This window comes from Ambystoma mexicanum, chromosome 5p, assembly GCF_040938575.1.
Source record: "Ambystoma mexicanum isolate Mex_15411 chromosome 5p, UKY_AmexF1_1, whole genome shotgun sequence".
Taxonomy (NCBI): domain Eukaryota; kingdom Metazoa; phylum Chordata; class Amphibia; order Caudata; family Ambystomatidae; genus Ambystoma; species Ambystoma mexicanum.
Window position 1 is genome coordinate 787,259,355 of NC_090930.1, and position 23,292 is coordinate 787,282,646.

Sequence of the window (23,292 nt, forward strand, 5' to 3'; positions counted from 1 at the left end):
AACTGCATACTTCAAATAGAAGAGACAAGGACTGACAGAGATCCCAATAAGCACCTCGCAAAGACCTCGGAAACCACACCACTAAGCACAGGAAGAACCAAGCCATCCAAGGCTGCCACCGACAGGAGGAAGCATATAACCCCACAATACAGAGGGGGTAGACACGACCAGGGCCTTCCTCCCCTGGGAAAGAGCAGAGGCACAGAGCCAGGGGGAGATGTGCCATACCAGCACCTATGTCCAACCCGCGCAAGCCACACTACAGACACCCCAGAAGAAGCAGGAACAGAGTCTGCCACAACTGTGGGGGACAGAGGCATAAATACCAACAACCTCCACGAGGAAGAAAAATCAGGAAAGACAGACCACCAAGGCAGGAGTAGAAACGGAATCCGAGGACATGGCAACGAGAGAAGATATGAAAACGTGGTTTGGGGAATTCCAGGCTCAATTCATGGCCACTATGCAGTCCCAATTTGAGACAATGAAAACGGACATGAAATCGGTAGTACAGGAGCCTAAAACTGAGCTGACAACCCCAGGGGAAAGAATGGGCACGCTGGAAAAAATTACGCAAAACCTAGATGAAACAGCAGGCAGAGATCCAGGAACATTTGCTGAGACGGACCCACAACCTTGAATTACAGTGCGAGGACTTAAGAGAACAGATCAAGAAGATCGAATAAAAGAATTAAGAATATGGCATAAACAGTGGAAGATCGAGATCAGAAGGAAGCAGTTCAGCAAGTCTTCAAGTATATCCTCGATGCGAAAGATGAAGTAGAAGCGGTAATAGATGGGGTACAACGTGTGGGCTGTAAGAGAATGGGAGAACCTGGAGCAAGACCTCGGAATGTCCTGGTGGCACTCACATCATATCCCCAAAAAGAAAAGATTCTGCGGAAGACCTGCACAATGGATCATATCAGAATGAACGGGCAGGACATTCAATTGTACCAAGACTTGGCGCAGTCTACATTGCAGAAACGCAGGGAAATTGTCCCAGTGGTGAAAGAGCTAACATCGAAACAAGTTAGACACAAGTGGACCTTCCCATTTGGCTTGCTGTTCACGTAGGAAGGGAAGCAAAGAAGGGTCACTTCCTGTGAAGAAGGGAAACAGATTATGGGCATACATGACCAAGAAGGTGCCAGTCAGTGAAGAGTAAGAGAAAGGCCTGCCCAGAAAAGAACTGAATGGGAATGGAAGAGAACCGACAGAAAAGTGAAAGGCCCACAGATACAGGAATGAGAAAACCGAAGAAGTTCGAATATGCAAGAAACGCAGGATATCAGAGATCGAGGACACGATCGAGAGACACTCCATCCGACTCAACTGGCTGCGAAGGATAGAGCGAGACCACCACAACCACAGGTGCGGCGGAGGGGGAGGGAGAGAGCACCTGAGATCCATTTGGAATCTAGAGGGTTTTAGGACACCCTACAAGTCATCCCTGAGTTCTTGTGGGCATGGTGCAGACGGCGCAATGCCTGAGCGGTCATAGGACCCAGAGCCCACCTAAGGACAGTTGGGGGGGGGGGGGGGGATGAGAGGGAGGGGGGAGGAACTTGGGCAAGTTGGGGCCGCGCAATTGTGGAAGGGGAAAGGGATCAGAAAGGACCACAATTACTGGAAAGCACTAAGGGGCATAAACAGGGAGATACAAATTTCCAAGGCAAGATGGGGATAAACATACTGACATAACATAAGCAGATTAAATTCCCCATTAAAAAGAAAGAAAGTGGAGCATTTTTTAAGACAATGAAAATATGATATAATCATGCTCCAGGAGACACACATTAGAGGCCAGGACAAGCACAAGATCCAGTTAAAAGGTAACAATCAGATACTACAAGCTAACGCCCAGGAAAAGAAAGCGGGGGTCATGATCGCTGCTCGAGACTCTATAAACATGCAGGTACTCTACAGAGAAACAGAAAAGCAGGGGAGATCTACAATAGTCAGCCCGAAAATAGAAGAATATCCCACCACATTAGCAAATGTATATGCTCCAAACACGGGACAGGAGGGTTTCCTTAAGGACACCTTGGACAAATTGGAAAATATGGCCATGGGGGAAGATATTGAGAGGGGACCTGAACATAGCATGGGACCCCGTTCGCAATAGGTCAGGGTCCAGACAACAGGGACAGGGACAGGGAACACCATCAAAAACCCTAATAGAAAAAATGCCCAACCTTGCACTGGAATATGTCTGGAGGCACACTAACACCAAACAGGGTTTTACATATTTCTCAAGTGTCCATGGACCAATGTCTAGGATAGATTATCTTTAGGTCTCCACAGGTATCCTGGGGAAGATTCTCAAGTCAGATAGGCTCCACCTCACTATCCGATCACGCCCCTTTGTGGGCTGAAACAGCACTGTCTCCAAATGTCCCAGGATTGTGGAACTGGCGGAACCCAGAAGAAATGAGGGACCCAGTGTTAGGAACCTCTCTCTGGGAACACATTGTAGAATTCCTCTCCTTTAATAACCTACAAGAAATATCCAAAGAAAACCAATGGGAGGCCCTAAAAGCGTTAACGATGGGACAGTTAATCGCACTAAAGGCTCAAAGGGAGAAACAGAATATCCAATGGGTAAAAGAGTTGGAGGCTAACATTTCCAAAATTCAGGCAGAAATAATGCAGAAACCCACTCCCAACCTGCAAAAAAGCATTGAGACATGTCCAAGGTCAGCTAGACTCCCTTCGAACAAAAACAGCGGAAAGACACCTGCTACGGCTGAAACACTGGTACTATATAAAGGCTAATAAAGCAGACAAATTACTGGCAAGGCAACTCAAAGGGAAGAAACAGTAAAGGCACTGGTGGATGAAAAAGGGCAAAGGAAAAAACAAACAGCGGAGATGGGACACCTTTGAGCAATTCTACCGGCACCTATACTCTTCGGATCAGCCAGACGAGAAGCTACTTATGCAAAGGGAAATCCCTGAGGGTATCAAGTGCGATTCTCACGGCCCCAAGTAACAAAGGCGGTTGTGCTCTTCCGCACTTCAAGAAGTATTATGAAGCTGCTCAGTTATGGGTACAGAAAGAAGGGATACCAGATAACTCCCAGAAGCTGTGGGCGGCACAAGATAGAGCAGTGGCGACGACACCCACTAGACACCTGCTCTGGCTACCGAAAAAATACAGACAATGAAACGTACAAATCAGTGAAATAATGAAAGCGATGCTAGAAATCTGGGATAAGGCCACACAGAAAGGCACTCTAACCCAGGACCCAGCCCCCTTCATGCCCTTATGCAATAATCCCGAATTCCCACCAGGAATGTCAAAAAGGTCATTTCAGAAGTGGGAGGATGGGGGTGTAAAATGGTCAGGGACATGTACCAGGAGCAAAAAATAACATAGTTGTGCACAGCTCTGCTCAATTTGAATACTGAGGACTGATACAAGTACTAACGACTGAACCATTGGTTAGGTACGCCTAGAATGAAAGAAGCTGCAACAAAGGAGCTTATCCCCTTTGAACAGTATATAATGTCACACCCAGGAACGAAAAACTTTATTTCTAGCACCTATAAATATATCAATATATCAGAGGAAGAAATAAAATGGACATACATTAAAAGATGGGAAAAGACCCTACAGAACACGTTTCCCAGGGGGCGTTGGGAACATAAAATCTTCCTACAATGGCACTTCACACCAGAAAGACTCAATAGAATGTTTCAGAACTCCCCAAACAAATGCAGCAGAGAATGTGGAGGAGAAGGAGACTGGCGGCATATCTGGTGGGAAGGCCCGTACCTACAATAATATTAGGCAGAGGTCCAGACACATATGAAAGCAATGTTCCTACCCATAGGGAAAATAGGAGAAGAAGCATGGTTATGCGGACTATGGGACCCCAAGGACAAACACTTAACCAAAACGCAAAAACGTAACTTCATGGGCCTACTGATAGGTACGTGGCTTGAAATAGCCCAAAAATGTAAACAAAAACATCCGCCTATGGCTCTGGACTGGATAAGGAGAGTATGGGCACATATAGCCATGGAGCACATAACATACAACATACAGAGGACCCATCAAAAATTCACAGATGATTGGGGAGTTTCCCTCGAATATCTACAAAGTGACTACATGGAGCAATGGTGCCCACACAAAATAAAGATATTGGACATGTTCAACTAAAAAATAAAAATTTAAAAAAAGGCTGCTTTTAAAAAACACATGCTGCAAAGCATCTAATACTTTACACACAGAGGAAAGGACTGACTGGTAAAGGCAAGTGTGATGTCTGGGGAGGTTGGGCCTAGGCACCTAGCCCTCGCAATGGACATTAAAAGGGCATGTTTTGATGTTTTGAAAAAGTGCTTCAGTACAGTTCCAGTTATGTGTCTGAAATCAGTACAGGTCTTCACGCAGAACTCTGGCTTCACATGTCTATGCACTGTCGGTCTCGCTGGTGATACCTGCCTCTAAGTTCCTGTGTGTAAGTTGAGCTATCGATGAGACGACGCACACCACCTGTGTACAATGGCTTACAAGAACAGGTGTTCTGGCAATGCCATACACCTTACATTATCATTGATATCTCGACAGCCTGCCACGATTCAAGTGAGACTTCGTCCACTCATGCTTCATATTTGTTTTGTCCATGCTCCTGCCTTCAACCGAGTTCATCTCTCTGCACGCCAGTTCCTGACCATCAACCGAGTGCTGCTTTAACCAGTGTCATTAACTGCCAGACCATTTGCTTTGCTGAGTCGGGAGTCCGAGGAGCCTACAAATCTCGGGATGCCTACTTGTGCCTCCTTTCTTTACAGCCCCTCTGGTTCTACTGCACCAGACCATCCGGTCTTTACACTATAGTATCCCAGACCGCTTGGCTTTACAACACACCTTGTTATCTCTTGTTAGAGTTTTAGGGAGCGGAGGGTGGATTCTGGCTCACATCAGTTCCTGTGCGGCATCTGCACGTCAAATCCGGACATTGTAGGTATGGCGGAAAGGGGACAGGACATAGGACTCTTCTCTGCTGCTCCATGGTGAAACTTCATATTTCTTAATTCTATACAATCATTTAAGGAGAGAGATCATTTAGCAGGGAAGTGCGAATTGGAAAGACACCTACACAGTTGGATGCAGTGGGTCGGATTCCCCACTCTCACTTCTCATAAGAACGTGTCCCATCTTTAAACATTAAAGGAGATTTAATGCCAGGAAGTCCATCTTTGAGGCGTAGCTGACAGCGTGAAGTCTGCGTAGAAATGTGTACAGAACTCTACAAAGCAAGGAAACGCCAATGATGCGCCCTCTACCAACCTCTTAAAAGTCTTGGATTCAGGGGAGGGGTGTGCAAGCCTTTGCAGGATATGCATTTTTTTTATCCAACTGTCCAGGCACAGTGTGTGGGCTTCAAGGAGACACATCTTAGCCATTGCAACAGGTCACATAAGTAAACAGTGCCCAAAAGATTTTAGAAGTGTCAAAGCAAAGATTGAGAGCAGGTGGCTTGGTTTGTGTGTCATTTGGACCAGAAGCTGAGCGGCAGGCTTTGGAAGCTGCTAAAGACTCAAGTATGGGTTACTGCAATAGCTACTGCTGCAGCTGGATGCAAACTAGAAACCTGGGCAAAGATTCTCACGCAGCTAATGTTTGTTTTCTTTGCATCCGCCCAACAGGCAATTTCTGAATTGCTTTGTTGTTTAACAGTTATTGAGTTCATGGAGAAAAACTGGTATTTTATTGTGCCATAAATACGAGTGGAAGGAATTTGCCACTAAAGAAAAAGGCACTGTCCAGGTTTGGCAATGGTAAACTAGGTCATCCAGTTAAAAAGCCAAGCATGTCACAGTGCAACCTCTTTGACAATCCCAGTGTGCTTCAGAGCCCCCAATCCACGAGGGGTAGGCTATTTATCTCGACAGAATTGTCAAGCAATCACAGAAATGAAATTGGATCACAAAACAGCTTCTCTCTATTTTACCAGTTTATTTGCACTCCCGGATCAGGATGCACATCCTTCAGGATGAGTGTTTGATCACCTTTGGCTTGTACAACCAAGCTACTACCTGCATCAGCACTGTATTGTGTTCCAATTTAAAGGGATGTAGACTGCAAAGTTGGCACTTCTCACTCCGTCTGCCAGAGTACAGACTAGTCGGACTACCAACTGGGATGCTTTACAGCAATCATTACAGGCCATTTCATGCATGGTCATCAGCCTTCGGAAATATGTAACAAAAAGTAGGTAAAACTGGATTAGCTTCCATTGCCTCTCTTTTCGTGGCAATGCTGAATTTCTGGGCATGATGAAGATGGGGGCTCGTGGAGGCTCTTTGAAAAATGTTTGGACCCCCCTGACCCCCTTGCCTACAATTGGGAAAACACGCCTGAGGCAGCTGTGTGGTGGATATATTATAATGGCAATGTTTCCCAACAAACTCCAATGGGCGAGTTCCCTAGTTTTATGATAACATGAAATGCACCTGGAATTGCACTGATCTCAAAGCATATTCACTACCCCACACCAAAGAGCTGAAAGCAGGGCAGAAAATGCCTCTGATAAGTTAGCAACGTCCATCTTTGGCCATAAAGTACACAATCAGTGGCGGCTCCTTTGTTATGGCGGTTGGGCATCTCCTGATTGCTTTGGGTGAGAGATGTACACATTTTGTTTAACATGCCAATATAGGTTTGGAATTGTAATCGAAACTTACATCACTCAGCCAAAGTACATTGCGGGGCAGCAGAGTCCACCAAGGTGCTTTATTTGCATTTGAGTGGGCACGACTGTGCTGCCTACATCCCCACAGTACGCAGTTGTTTTATTTTGCAATGCAGAGCCCCTTGGGCTCCAGAAAACAAAAGGGTACAATAATGAGAGCGTGGTGGGGAGTAGGATGTCTGCCTGCGCCGCCACCGACTATCGATAGAGGAGTTGGTGGCGGTATGCCGAGGGCGAGAGCAGGTAAGGGAAGGAGTTCGTTTATGTAACGTGTATGCATGCATGAAATCAAGCGGGGGAGGGTGTTGTCTGAGTATACGTTTATGAATGTGTCCGATGTGCGAGTTTGTTTTTATGTATGCTTGTATGGGTGGAGTTGTCTGAATGCTGTATGAATGCGCAGGAGAAAGCATTTTTTATTTATGCTTGTGAATGGCAGTATATGTGGTTGGGTGTGTGAAGGACAGGGTAGCATGCCTCTAATTTTAGGGAGGGAAGGGGGCCTACTAGCGGCATGGCATTTTTTACTGGGCATCAAAGGTAAAGCAAACGTGGAGTGTTTCTATGCACGCAATACTTGCCTACATTGGAGCAGCTAGTCTGGTCTTAAGTTCTCAATGTGGCTGGGAATTTACTGGCAAAGCCAACAGGTCTATTGTTCTTATATGTTAATACTGGCAAATGTTGGTGAAATCTGCATTGAAACGTATATTGTGGGCAAAAGCTGCAGGAAAATGCGTTGGAAAATGCTCCTCTGCTTTGAGGATGATGTGCATCACTTGAATTTCTCACGTGCTTTCACTTAATCTCCCCTGCTGAAGCACCTGACTGCTCTACGCACTGGTCACCCTCTGAACTCCGGCCCAGGCTCCTGTACAATGGCGGCTCTGCTTACATAGGGGGCAGTGGGGTGTCGCCCACAAGCGTGGCGTGGGCCTTGGCACCCTCACCTTCCTTATCGTTCATTCTCTCATCTCGGGTCTTCTCGACTGGTGGAGGGTGGACAGTGGACTTTCGCAGTGCAGGAGGACTCAGCTGCCCCAGAACCTCAGGCCCACCACCACTTTGTGAATCGGTGTGCATTCTCGGCTGAGTCGCCCCCAAGCGCCAACTGTGTTTTGTTGCAAGAAAAACTTGACTGAAACGCTTAGTCTTGGCACCTCGGCCTATACCCTCGTCAAGTCGTCGTCTGACTCTCGAAGTCGCCCTTTTGGCTCGTGAGTCGTGTGCTTATTGAAGATTGACCACTGTAGTCAGTCCTCAAGCACGTTCATTCCCCAATGCTTAAACGTGCATGCGTCTGAAGTTGCAGGCATTTACTGGTTATCGTTTCCTATTGTCGAGTCAACTATAGGTTGAACCACAAGTTTCCGTTTCAACCTATAGTCGACTAGACAACAGTACCAACTAAAATAAAGCCGGTGACTATTCCTGGAACAGCCGTTGGCCCCTGCCCTGAACGAACCCCCTTTCTGGGCCCAGTGTTCTCCTAGGCCACCACTAGACCCAGTATTCTAGCGTTCTCCTGCTTTAAACATAAGAAGACACAAGGGACGCATGGCTATCTATAATTTCTTTATGCATGCACCAATGTACCAGCTATTCTCAATACAAGCTGCTGTAAAATACACCATCACATTTGCACAGGTAAGAATAATGTACCGCCATTAGTATATAAAATCTAATGCTTTTTATGTCATCATTTGGTGATTTGGACAGTAAATTGCACATTTTGGAAGCCATTTTTCAAAACATTTTGCAGGGGGAGAACTGCCCTGCAACCCCCTTCGTGTGGTGCGGGCTCGCTCGATCCACAATTCGGCCCTGGAAATTCACGCCCCACCATCTTTCAAACTCACCAGCCGCCACTGCTCCAGCATGTCCAGTTGCCCTTGCACTGCCTTCAGGGCTCCACAGCACTTAAAGGTCTGTATCTGCAACCCTACCGTCCATTCTCTCTGCGCTTCTGAGCCACCCGCTGGCTGCACTGGTGAGTTAACTGCACTTCCCCTTTTTGCTCCCCTGGAACTTCTCCCCTTCCCCGCACTTACGCGATCTGAATGACACAAGCTCTAGTAAGATCGTTTTTCTGCGGTCCCTTTGTTTACCCCTCTTTGTCTTGTCGTGCCTAGAAACAATTTTAACCCATTCATTCAGAGAATTTCATCCTCTCCGAGGCCCCTTCGGCTGGTTCAGGCTGCCTCGCTATGCTCAGTTACTATTGCATATATGTGCCAAACATTAGGCCCCTCAAACGAAAAGATTTACCAGCCATGACGGTATACATTTTAAGTGACTGAACCTTTAGTTTGCGTAGACTGATGCTTCATTAGGTAATGTGTGCATCATCGACTCCACCTCGTTATCTCATGCATGTCAAATTCCCATATAAAACAACGGCGGGCGTTAGTAGCTGCAGATCTCAGGACAGATTTATTGACTTCTGCATGGCAGAACAAAAAGGGATCCGGCTGGGAGCTGAAACCGTAAATGACCACTTAAAAAGCTATTAAAGTTTGTCAGAAAGGCGCTAACTTAGTCGAGGTGTGGGCTAGGGAATATTGCATCACTTGTGATGGACAACACCAAGTGCTGGCAGAGTAAAGCCGCTTTATTCCAACTGCAATACAAAAATCATAGTATGTGGTAAGGGGCCATTAAAACATGAGGTGGGTCAGTCAACCATGCAGTTACCAATGTTACAATAATTTAAGTGTTCAGATAATCATACATGTTAAAATAAACTACAGATTCAGAATTTGAGCTGAGAAAACAATTTAAGGCGTTCAGCAAGATACTAGAAAAACCGAACTAGACTCCAAACCCCACATGTCTACAGTATAATCCCTCCAATCATACACAGCAATCGGTCTCAAAAGTGCATCAAATCATCTTTCACAGGGTTCCAGAATCTTTTAGTGATCCCGAGTTTCGCGGGTTGGAGAAGGACCCCAACCCCCGATTGATCCTGCATGGCAGAATCGTATATGGCTGGTCTGGTTGAATTTCAAAACAATTCAGAGCTCCAGGACCGTGAAGGTTATACCCATTTTCACCGTTTTCCTCCTAGTGATGTGGACTGTCAGAGGCTTATGTAGACGGTTTCCTTTTTGGTACAAAGTTCACTTGTGTTCTGGACTCCCTCAATGGTTGGGCAATTCAACTTCTATGCTTGTTTTTATTTTTTTTTAAAGCGCCAAACTTAACATATCAGTAACCATAAATACACAGAATTATTCAAACCTGCAATTAAAATAGGAGTAAGATTATGCAACAGAGTTCATGATCTGCTAGGAAATGAATATGCAAAAGGACCTACCAAACAAGGTTTATGCCGGTGCTGTCCAACACTTTATATCAGTACTACTAAATTGTTTATTTCCAAAAATAGAAGCGCTTAACACGGGCATTGGGTAAGACCTCTGCAAAATGTGACCTAGCAGTTCTGGATGGTATGCCCCTTTTAGGGCGGTATCAACGCGATTTTCAGATTGCCTCACTTCCTGTAATGGCATAGCATACTGAAAAATTATTGTTTAGAACAAACATTCATTCCACTCGAGGGAGTGGAATTGCAGGCCTGGTTTTAACTTTGCACTCTGGGACTTGCAGGCCTGGGTTAATGTTGGAGGGTTGGCCAGAGTATTGCCACAGGTAATGTTCATTCAAAACCCCAAGCCTTCATGTTTTGGTTTTGCAGTAGGCAATCCTCTTCGGCCTCGACACATTACCGTTTCTACAGCTCGCTCGTGGGTTGATTACGTGGGGACAGGTACAAGAAGCAAATTTAATTTATTTACCACTACAAATTAAAGTAGACATGTTGACAAGTACCCAACGTACATAGAGCAATTACAGTGGTTGTTTGAATATGCGAGTGCATTGAAATGGTCAAGAAAACAATTATCTTTCAGGTTGGTGAACGGTTTATAAATGAAAAGCAAGTTACTTTCGGTCCCATTTTGTCACTGCCATAGCACAACAACATGCACAACTCACAATGTTTAGGTCGGGGATACTGACATCGTCCACGTCTGAGACAATGCTCCCCCTGCGGTGGGATCGGCTAAAGTAATCCGCGGCAGAGTCACTGGGGTCGGAAAAATCTGACGACTGAAGAGCCCCGGACAGAAAAACAACAATAAAATATTGTAGCTAGTTAAAAACATGTATACCGTTAGAAACAATCATGGTAAATGCAGATTAGCATGCAGGTGCGTATTTTATTGATTTTTGGGTTCATCCCCAAAAATCATGGCAAGTTCTTTCACCAGTTTAGAAAGGAATTGTTAAAAACATGTGGGAGGATGATCGCCATCAAACCAGAAGCTATAAATCTAAAATGGTTGTCTCAGGTAGCTCCACTATGACATTATAAATAAAATGCTCAAGCGTAAAACAGACATCCACTCAGAGGTGTAAGACTAACATTTTCCCCCATAACACACCAAAGCAAACCAATTTCAATTAAATTGTTCAGTTTCACAATTCAGTACCTAGAATTTGGGACAGAAGAGTCACGGGAGAGTTAAAAAAAAAAATATATATATATATAACCACTGGTTTGCAGCCACACTGACAGTAAGGAGTTTGCCTAGCAAAGGATCGACTATCTCCTGTTATTTTGGAGAGGTTTTCAGTTGTTTAGGGGGATGCTTTGACTCACTCTTGTCCTGCCCTAGTCTCAAGACTCACAGTAGTCCTCAAAACTAAGTTCAGATCAGGGGGGGGGGGGGGGGGGGGGGGTTGTTGAGGGCCGTGCCATGCAACCATACGGAATTGACAAAGCTACAAGGTTCAAGTTGTTAGACTACAGGCCTGCACATGCTGTCAGCGTTGTACATCACGGGCAGTCTAGCAGGTCAGAGACAGAGGTCCAACTGGCGGGAAATTTAGGCTGTTCCTCTACTTTTTAAATCCTCGATCGTTCCCTGACTTTTTTCCATCCAGAACAATGTTCCTGGACAGCAGGTAAGGAAACCATTGTTCTTCACACTCTGCCTCCCACCTCACCCCTACTGGTGTTTCTAGCAGTGTGTCACATCTTGCTGAGCTATCTCACACGCACCAGTTTGCTTTACTTTATTGGACTAGCCTGCTTGGGACATAAATTCCAAAGCACGCCATATACTCCTGCTTAATTGCAGAAAACATACCATCACTTTCGGGGCATGCAGTGATCAGCGTTTGCTTTCTGGAATTAACACGATCAACCTGAAATTGATACAGACAAAGCAGTGTGTGCAAGTAGTGGGAGGGGGGGGCTATAGTCTGGAGGATTAAATGGTGGGAGATTGGAAAGGGGAGGGTGCATAAAGCTGCATGATGTGGGGGACTATGAATGAAAGTAATGGTGGGCATTTTCTTTCAGAGCTGATAGAAAAAATGTAGAACAGTGTTGGGGAATGAAGTAGAGGAAAGTGAAGAGGGAGACATGAATGTGGCCCTCGTTGCACCCATCCCAACCTCATATCGACGGCAGAGGAATGAAAGGTGGACATCGCTCCTGGCCCCATCCTCCCCATCACCTATGTATTGGAGATGTGAGAAATTGCTTGTAATTAGGGAGATTAACAATCCCTTGCGTTACTTCAAAAAGTCAGGCCCCAGGTATGGGGTTTGTAACTGGGGGCAGGCTGGGCTTGGAGGGCAGGGCAGAGAGGAAACTAGTTCCACTACTTATTTCTACATTTCGACCACTGGTAAAAGGAGATCAGCAAGAACCGTCCCGCAGACAGGCCGAGCAGCACGGTTGAGTCAACACTTGCCCTGAGGAGTCTGCTTGTGACCGCTTCTGAAACAGGGACCTACCTGAGGTGAACCCCTTAGCGCACAACATGCTGAAGTTATGATTGTGTCTGGGGACAGAAACCCTAAAAATGGGGAATTACAGGAATTCAGTAAAACTGTCTAGATCTATATTGAAGTGCACCAGACAAAATTCGTTGTAAAAGAAATTATAACAAAATAAATGTATACAAGGTCAGGATACACACACTTAAATTGAGTTTGGCGTGCAAATGTGTTTGAACTTGCAAACAAATGGATGCATGGTGTTTGCAATACTTTAGTTGTCAATTCCTCTGGTACCCTTCTCCCTACATGACTTTACATTCTAAAGTGGTACAGGGTGACGGTGGTAAGAAAACACCTATGCCAGATGATAAGAGGCTCTACTGTGTTTAATGCTATGTTGGGAGTGTGGGGTGAAGCCCGAGCGAGTCAGCTGCCAAGTATGTAACTCTGCATCATTGTTAAATCATTTAGTAACATCCCTAAATCATATTCCTCCATGGAAAGCAAGCTGTACATCTCATCTATGAATTCAAATTCATTAAGCATTCATACATTAAGCGCATGCAACAAAATACTTGTCCATTGGTATTTTAATTGATTACGCAAAACATTGTCTTTAGAAAGAACATCTATACTAGAATTGCTAGCATTTACAAGTAACTTGCAAGCTAAATACCCAGTCTCCTTCAGAGATATCAACTCCAAGCTATGTTGCCACTGATTCCGATAATGTTTTTCAGAATTGAAAGGGTTTGACCTTCTCTTAAAACTTATACAAAACAGTGGGCATTAGTAAATATTTCTAGGCATTGTCCTCCTGTGAATGTTGCAGTCTTGATTTTTTCGTTAACATTTTTATACACTACAACACACCTTACATGACAGAAATACAGATGCCACTGTCCGTTGATTTTTGATTTAGTTTGTAGAGGGGCCATCCCAATATCACCATCCGAGAAATGTTGGGTAATTTAATATCTGGAGGCTGATGCATTCGGAATTTATGGGTCATAGCACAAGCTAGGAACTGGTGCATTCTACAATCAGATGGCTTGGTGCAATGGAGGAGAGGTGTATAGAGGATCCTGAAACTTGACAGCAGCATAGTGCTATCTGGGGTTACTGTACAACCTGGGAGAACTTAATGTGTGCAATCCCGATAGCTAGGAATTGTGTTTATACACAGTGCTACGGGGCAGATTAGGTCTCAACTGTGTCATGGGGATAAGAGGCACCCAAATCCTCTTCGCTAGGGCGGCAAAAGCCATTGTACTGGCCCTGGACATGAGAATCATATCCACAGATATATAAACCTAAGATTTATACTGGTCCAATATCCTTAAAAGTAGTGTCATTTCTTGGGCGGACCAATTGAAAAGATACCCATTGGCTGTTTATTTGGGCTATGGGGGGTATACTAGAGAGAGATGCAAGATGTGATTTCTACATTTGGGGTGTATATTGGCAAAGATGTTTTCTGAGGAAGTGTAAGAACCAAGAGGTGCCTATGTAGGGAGAATGGTTGCAAGATCTGGCGTGGTTCAATGACTGAGGAATTGACTGTTACAAAGTTGCCAGAGTGTTCTAGACCAAGGGATATTTGGTCAGACTTTCGCAATTACTTGTTACAAAATAATGTAATCCAAGCCTGTAGATTAACCATAGCAGCAATTCCAATTTTAAAGTGAAAAGTAATGATATGTGTCAATAGAACAATATTGAATAACTATGTATGCCAAGTATAAATGCAATTTAAAAAAAATCTATTTCTTGTTACTGGATAAACAAGAATAATGAAGTCATTAAGAATTGGGGCGTGGCATTCTAGCATAACGGTTTTCCCCAGAATGAAAATGGTGAGCTAGTTCAAGTAGGATGGCGATGTGTGGAAAACAAAAATTAAGCTCCTCCCCACGAACCCTGGCAGCACAAACCCAGCAGCGCCCTCCACGCACGTCACCCCTGTCTTCCTTGTGAAGAGAAGGATGCCATTTTTCTTTTCCCAGCAACATGCCCTCAGACACAGGCATTGCTAGGGCAGGGGCTGGGTCTTTTGGTTGTAGCCCCTGATAGAAGCTGTGGGGTTACAACCAAAAGGCTAGCTAGCCCCGAGTCCAGACAGTCCTGACATTTAGCCCTGGATCTTTTCCAGACCTAGGAACACCCCTGCCCTCAGAGCAGTCTTTGCGGGTCAGCCACTGGATTGTTTGATGCCAACCAAGACACCAGCTCTTATTCTTTAAAAGGGTCTCTGCTCAAACATTTAATAGTGAACATCTGCAGGCCTAACTCTACTGAAGTTAAATGGGCAAAATTACATGAATGTGTTGCACTGTTACCGAAACAAGGATATTGGAAAAAAATTACAAATATTCGGATTCTCTTGCAAAGGTTTTTACACGCGTCAAGAAGCCACAACAAGGCCAGGTAAGCACTTTCCAGATGACAATCCAGTACACAAAGGAACATTTGCAAAATACTTAACGGTTTACATAGCATGAATTTAAAGAGCAAACCACTCCAAACCCTCTAAAAGACAAAAAATTCCATATCCCAGATTGCAGGGGAAAAAGAGAAATCACTGTGCAATTTATTTAGTAAGCGTAAATCTGTTACTAAAAATGGATGAAGTCTGAAAACATTGGGAATGCCAACCTTAAGGAACAAACAGTACAAATTGCAGAAGATACCGATTTCAAAGTCCATTATATGACAAATTAAATTTTAAAGCTCTCTACATCCCCATTTCATAATGTTCACTTGAAATATTAGGTATCTTGCAACCATGCTGCAGTCTAATTGAGTCTTGTGGAAGGGTGGTGTATGTGAGTGAAGGTTTCATTGTGATGGTCTCTGTATTAGAGAAATAATGTACATTTGGTGCTGGTACCTGAACTACAAATGGGTGTTCATTAAGTTTGTAGGTGAACTTTCTTTAGTCCTGATGGGGTACACAACATAGAACATACCAACAGATAGGATGTGCAAGCTGAAACTGCATGACGCAGCACTTAATACCCTCATTTATCACTGCATCATCATTAAAGAAAGCTCCCTTTCAAACAATATACATACAGTGGACACCCAAGTAACTTTACAGCTTAGGTGGTATTCGGTACCAATGTCTTGCATGTGGCATCAGAAGCTATAATTTGCTGCTAACGATCGAAATCGCATATGTTGGGACACATTGTACAAATCAAGGGACAGCATTACATCAGACGGAAAAGTTGTCAATTGTTGCATATACAATTTGAGAAGAGTCCCTCCACGGACGAGAGACCCGATGAATGTGTTCATTCCATGCAGAAACTAATACGTTTGTTGATAAAACTCCGATTTATTGAGGACACCCAAACACAAATCAATCTTTCAAACCATTTTTCTAAGCTACTACAGTGCCTCTTCAAAACAATAAAAAGTTCCAGAAGCTCACCTTTCTTTTGCATTTTTTAACAGTTTTTTATTTATGGGTTAAACACTTCAGTTTAAGTATCAAGTAATGACCGACACACCTGGTGCAGCACACTCTGTCTAGGCTAACCAACTGACAATGAAAATTTTATGGACAACCATGAAATATTAGTGACGGCACTGTGCGATATCCAGTAGAGTAGCTCCTACCCAGAGGGACGCTATTACACTTCTTTTAAATAGGGGTCATACCATCTCTCCAAGGCACAGCGATTGTTCTCACATTTCAAGATGTATCCAGTTTTTTACCAACAGACATTTCAAAACACTATGCTGCTAGACTGAAGTAAGGAAAACTGACCACTATGACGAGGAGTAGTAATAGAGACCACCTGACAAACGGTCCGAACTTTTCGTTGAGTAAGTCATGTGTGGCACGATTGTGTACTTTATTTACGCTGCATTTTGGAAATGCTGTACATCTGCGTAACCTGGAATTAAGTAAACCAATGTGATGGTGCATCACAAACTCGTTGCAGTATTTGGAGGTAGGCCACCATTTGAACTAAGAATGCATGCTTTTTAATCTTTTTGGAATACAGAAGCTCAAATGTGTTAACAAAATATTTGTAATGACAAAGTTTTTAAATTAATCTTTTCAGGAATTGTACAGTTTTATGCAGTATGTTGCCAGGTTAAATATTTAAAAATGGTTGGCATGAACCAATCGATTGCTAAAAGTTAAGCCAATTTGTCATGCAGTACAATGAAGGTAGTTTCAAAGCTCAATCATCAAGTTTTAAAGTAGAAAACATAGCAAATTGCATACAAATTCTCAAGGCTGGCTAAGTAGTAGGAATGTGATCACCATACGACTAATTGGTGACAGCATGCATGATTACTGTATTTTGCATGCAGCGCATCAAATGTTTAACAAACTAAATGGACTGCATCATTTTCTTGAGGTTTCTTGAGGTTCACACAATAGCACGCACAAATTAAACGGATGTTGGCATCAATGGCATTAATCAAGATGTATTCATCCGTTTCCTTGTCAGAAGTTAGGACAATTTTGCGTCTTCAAAAACTCCGAGAACTGAAATGCTCAAGAGCATGATTAATAACCAGATTACTCACCGTAGTGACCACTTTACTCCTAGTCCATAGTCCCCTTTCCTCCATACTTATGGGACATCTCTCCGTCCTGTGGGACGGGACCAGAGCACTGTGTAAAAAGCATCCAAAGAAATGTTCAAAAATGTGTCCTTCCTCTCTTTCTGCGCGGGGCCCGGCCCGCTGCCGTAACCCCGCCCACCTTGGCTCCGCCCCACACATCGCCCATCAGTCCTTTTCTATCGCCAGGTCAGAGACTTATTAGCAATAACAGAGGAACCTTATTGAACGGGACGGCGGTCGGGCGTATGGAGGAAAGGGGACTATGAACTAGGAGTAAGGTGGTCATTACGATGAGTAACCTGGTTATACTCCTACGTCCCATCCCCTTTCCTCCATACTTATAGGAGATTCCCAAGCACTCCTAACAGGAACTACGGGTGGATGGAAATACCCCTTATTGAAAAAGGTTCTTCAGCACAGCCTGACCAAACTGAGCATCAGCTCTCGAACTCATGTCAAGACAATAATGCTTACAAAAGCAGATGGGGAGGCCCAATTAGCTGCCCTAGTGATGGACTCCCAGGGGACATATTTCTGAAAAGAAACCACGGCTGCCTTGCCCCGCACCAGGTGTGCATGAATACCCTTAGGAGGTTTCGGCCCTTGGACAGTGAAAGACTCCGTAATGCAGGCGGCGATCCACCAAGAAATAGTCGCCTTAGACGCCTGCGTACCCTGAGGGTTACCGAAAGTCACAAAAAGTTGAGAAGAACTCCTAAACTCAGAAGTCCTGTCAAGATAGAACTTAAGAGCCCTTCTGACATCGAGACAATGCAGAACCCTTTCTGCCTCTGAGGTAGGGTTCGGAAACAAGACCGGCAGGCAGATCGACTGATTCAGGTGGAATTCAGTTACCACCTTTGGTGGGAAGGCAGGATTTGTCCGTAGGACTACCTTATTCTTGTGAAAGACCAAGAAGGGATGCTCCACCGACAAGGCCTTGAGCTCACTCACCCGCCTTTCTGAGATAACGGCGACCAGAAAGGACACTTTCCAGGATAGGTATTTGAGGTCCACCGTGGCCATGGGTTCAAAAGGCTTAATGGCACAGCGCCGTCAGGACTACATTTAGATCCGACGGTGGGTGCGGACTACGAACTGGAGGGTAGAGGCGCGTTAAGCCTGCAAAATGCCTCTTAAACACTGGATTAAACAGAGAATAGGAACATTGGTCTGTAGCAAGATAAGCAGAGACCGCTGAAAGGTAAGTTCTGCATGACAGAACGTGAACACCCGACTCTGCTAGGAAGGACAGCACAGTGTCAATCGTAGCCACCCTTGGGTCCAACTGCTTTCCCAAACACCAATGACAAAACCTGAATCATTTACTCCTGTATTGGGATCTGGTCGAGGGTTGCCTGGCTGCCTGGATAATACGCCTGTTATCCGTAGACAAGTTAAGATGCTCTAAAGACCTGAACTCAGGCACCATGCCGCCAAGCTGAGCGATTGTGGGGAGGGGTGCCACATCTGCTGTTCCCCTTGATGAAGAAGATCGGAGGTCACTGGTAACCTGATCGACGGTTACATTGACAGGTGTTGAAGTTCTGAGAACCAAAACCTGGCCGGCCACCAGGGGACTATCAGTAGAAGGGAACAGTTCACTGAGTTCTTCAGCTTCCAAATTGCTCGATGGACTAGAGGCAGAGGCGGGAAGGCATAAACTCTCATGTTGTGCCATGGAATCTCGAGACAATCCCCCAGAGAGGAGGATCCAGCCCCCCTCTGGAGGCATACCGAGGAAGCTTCTTGTTCACCGCCATAGCGAAGAGATCCACCTCCAGTGTGCCCCAATGCAAGAAGATCCATGAGAGGACCTCCGCCTTCAACTCCTACTCGTAGCTGACCACTGTCTGCCGGCTGAGGGCATCCGCTGTAACATTCAGCTGACCCAGGATGTGCACTGCAAGCAGCCAGAGAAGCACGGCCCACTCCCAAATATGGATGGACAGGTCCACTGGGGTGGGGTGGGGGGGGGAAGAAAGACTTTGTTCCCCCTAGCTTGTTGATGTAATACATCGACACCACATTGTCCATGCGTATGCGGACCACCTTGTTGGCTATGATCGGTCTGTACGCCCTGAGCGCTAGGGAGATTGCCAGAAGCTCCAGATGATTTATGTGAAGGAGCTTGTCCTGAGGCGACCAGAAGTCCGAGACCTGAGAAGATCTAACGTTGCACCCCACCCCAGGAGGGAGGAGTCCGTTGTGATAGTCACCATAGGAGCTGGGTCCTTAAAACCCGCCCCCACCGACAGGTTGCTGAGAGATGACCACCATTCCAGGTCCACTCTCATGGAAGCCGGAATTATTATCAGCTTGGAATCCGGGTCCACAGCCTGACGCCAAGAACTCCGAAGAGCCATCTGGGTCCGTCTCATCTTGAGACGAGCAAGAGGAAGAGCCAGCACACACGAGGCCATGAGGCCCAGAAGCCTCTGGAACCACCAGGCCGACATGCTGTCCGACTGCACAAACATCTGACACGTGGCTAACAGATCCACCATTTTGTCCCCGGTCAGGTACACTCTGCAGTCCATCGTGTTCCAGCGAAAACACAGGAAAATCAGGTCATGCGAGACCGTCATGGAAGATTTCCGCCAGTTCACCGACAGCCCAAGATGGAACAGGAGCTGAAGAGGAGAGACTGGAGATTGCCCGCTGCTTCCAGCAGACAAGGGCTGCGTAAGAGCCAGTCGTCCAAATATGGATACACATGGATACCCTGGAGACGAAGAAAGGCCGCAATCACCGACATCTTCGTGAAGACACGCAGCGCCGAGCTGAGGCCAAAAGGAAGCACTCGAAACTGGAAGTGTTCCTCTCCCAGAGAGAAACTGAGATATCTCCTGTATGGGTTTCAAATCAGAATATGCATGTACGCACCCTGAAGATCCACCACACTGAGCCAATCGCCCATCTGCAAGGAGGACCGAATCTGGCTGGGCGTGACCATCTTGAATTTCTCTTGGGGTAGGAAAAGATTGAACTGGGAAAGGTCTAGGATGGTGCGCAGGCCAGCCTGGTTGGGTTTGGGCACCGTAAACAGCTGGGAGTAGAAGCCCTCCCCTTGTTCCGAGAGGAACGGGTTCCACAGCTCTGATGTCCAGAAGTTTCTGAACCTCGGCTTTGTGGGAGGGCGAGCCCGATAGCTGAAAAGGAAGGTTGACGGGTGGGGGAGGGGGGAGGGTTGGAGTGGTAAGCGGAAGCCCGCCCGAGCGACTGACAAGACCCATTTGTCCTCTATGATGGTCTGCCACGCCTCCCAATGAGTCTTACCACGGGGTTCTCGTGAGATGAGGGAGAACCCTCATTTAGTAGGTTTTTCGGTGGTGTTGCCACCTGGACCTGAGGAGGAGGCTGAGGAGCGGGAGATCAACCACGTCCGTTTTTGCCTATGGCGGTTGTTCCCCGCAGGGGTATCCACTCTGCAAGATTTTCGGTCGAGGAAGCCCCTAAAGCCAGAGGATGGTCGACTTTGCGACAACGGTCTCTGGGTTTTGAAAGGAGTCTTAACAAGGACCGACAAGGACTTGGCTGTCTGAGTGCTATCCTTCGTCTTGGTGAGCTCTACATCTGTTGTAGAATGAAAAAGCTCCTTCCCATCAAACGGAAGGTCCAACACCTTGTCCTGCACTTCTTTTGAGAATTTAGTTGCATGCAACCACGCCTGCAGTGAGGTATCAACCCGCGGCATAAGGCCCTGAGCCGATGTGTCCACGTGATGAGCTGCAGCCTCCAGGAGATCTGGGCCAAGACCCTGGCGTCGGATAAACCCTCCTTTAAAGTCTTCAAGCTTCTCGACCGGGATAAAGACCTCAAACTCCGACAGAACTTTCCACATCCGCATATTAGCTCCCGCTAACACCAGTTCGGCGTTGGCCTGCCTGAGCTGCAAGGCCGAGTTGGCAAAGATTTTCCTCCCAAGGGAGTCAAGGAGCTTGTCCTTTCCCAGAACCTGAGTAGCCGTTGTGGAAGAGGATGCTGCAGGCCTGGATTGCAAAGTGGCCACGGTCACCACTGTGGAGGAGGGGGGCGGACAAGATGACAGGGCCACCTCTTCCGAAGAATGCAGCCTGTATCTCGCGTCAATTTTCTTATTGACAAAAAGTCCAGAGTGTGGCTTTTCCCAGACCCTGCGGACCTCGGCCAAAATCTCCTTCTGCAAGAACAGGTCGGTACGCTCCAAAGGAGACAGGGTGAACGCCCCAGAAAGCACGCCCTCCTGCATAGCGGGTGCCTCGGGCACCAGAACATCTAAGAAGCACATCATGTCCAGTACCCGGTCATGAAAAGCTCTAATAGGAGGTGGGGGCTGGTTCTCGTTGTCCTGATCGCCCTGCGCGTCATCCGACAGTCAGGATCCTGCTGAGCCGTGTCGGGCACTGCCTTGTCCACAGGGGACAATGGAGGCAAAGGCGGAAGAGTTGGGGGAGGTACTGCAGGCAAGGGAGGCGCCGGCGGAACCACTGGGGGAACGGGTGGAGCCGGAGGTGCGGGTGGACATATCTCCCTAAAAAGCCCTTTGAAATACTCCCTCATGGGGTCGGTACGCATTAGCGTTTGAAATTTACCGAAAAAGGCATCCTCCGGGGACCGTTTCAGAACCTGGGGAGGCCTCTCATGAAGTGGACAAATCCAGGCACGTAACGGGGAAGGGTGCCACACCAGCCCCTCCACCGACATATCCACATAAATCAAAGGTGCCGACCCCGCAGGCTACGAAACATTGTGCGGAAGAGGCATCTGGGCATTCCAATCGTAAACTGGCCGATAAGGATGCACACAAGGGACTATGTTCACCCAAGGAACCAAGGCCTACACCCGAGGCCGATGGCGTAGTTGTAGGGGTAGCACCCAAAATGGCCGCCGCAGTCGTGGCGGGAACAGGCGCCATTTTGTCATCCCCTGAGGGGAGCTGCGGCACGTGAGGAAGTGAGGCAGGGTTCCCAGTCGATGGATCAGGGGTCTTAACTTTAGCCTTAACATAAGGAACCTCGGCAGAGCCGGTACTATGGGGCCTGGAATGTTTCTGCGACATACCAACCGCCAAATTAGCCTTCCCAAGAAGGACCTTGGCACTGCTGGTTAAAGAAGAACTTTTCTTCTTTGCCCCCTCAACAGATCTGGTATCCCCACAAGAGCGCAAACGGTGGGCAACCGCCTTCACCGATGAGGCCTTGTCAGGCCTCTCAGAAATGTTAACTTTAGCCTCTGAAAGGGGGACCTCAGACCCACGTCCGGTAACAGCCTTCTCTGCGCGGGCCTCGAACATCCGTTCGGAGACACCAAGCCCCGCCAAGGCCTCGGGGCGCACCCCGGTCTTATCTTTGAGGGAAGCCGACAGATAGGCCTCAGAGCAAGCTCCGGTATCCCACGATTCAGTAGAACTGGGTCTACAAACAGCCCCCACAGGAGGAGCCTCGAAGCATGCTCTGGTATCCACAGAAAGAGAGGAAGGACAAATGTTTGAAAAACTATTTTTGGATGCTTTTTACAAAGTGCTCCGGTCCCGTCCCACTGGACGGAGAGATGTCCCATAAGTATGGAGTAAAGGGGACGGGACGTAGGAGTATAACCAGGACTAGCACTCCACTACTGGTCAGAGGGTTTGGCAAGAGTTGAAACACAATGTGTCACATGTATACTCCCTATACCGAAGAACATTTGTCTAATGTGAACATTACAGCCTCCTTTCATACACCCAAGAGAGCAACAATTCCACATAGCTTAATATCACACCCTAAAGAAAAAAACAGAAAAGAAAAGGTAACCATCAAAACCACACACATGCAGTTCCAAGCTCACCACACTATCCCTTCGACCTCGACTGCCACGATCTGAGGAGACAGTACTTTCAGATTCATCGTCTGTAGACTTCAAAGAAGAAATACATATTATTAAAGTATATCCACTAAAGACTTACAATGGCCACCCTTACGACGATAGTGCATCTCAAACTTTTACACACAAAAAACGGAAATCCAGTTTTACAATAAAAAACTATTGCAATACATAGTTGTAAATGCAGCTGTGTTTTTCAAATTTTAACAAAAAGTTCTGTAGAAATGTATAGAGTTTTGGATAGGGTGCTCGTGAGCCAAGCCAAGATGCCCACCTATGAGTGAGCTCTCTGCCAGCCATCGCATAGCCAGGAAAAATCTTTTCTGCTGCGGTATCGAAGCAGCTTGTCGGGAAT

General features: G+C 46.3%; 1 protein-coding gene across 3 annotated transcripts in view; it reads right to left on the minus strand.

The window, feature by feature from the left end:
• The window catches only part of LRRFIP2 (LRR binding FLII interacting protein 2), a 1,092,194-nt gene that overhangs the window by 532,569 nt on the left and 536,333 nt on the right, over positions 1–23,292 (minus strand). For all 3 annotated transcript variants that reach the window (XM_069613205.1, XM_069613206.1, XM_069613204.1), the window contains 2 exons: positions 22,902–22,970; positions 10,707–10,820 (listed from right to left, as the gene is read on the minus strand). In XM_069613205.1, coding sequence (XP_069469306.1) covers positions 10,707–10,820; positions 22,902–22,970 — 183 coding nt within the window. The remainder of the gene's footprint in view (positions 1–10,706; positions 10,821–22,901; positions 22,971–23,292) is intronic.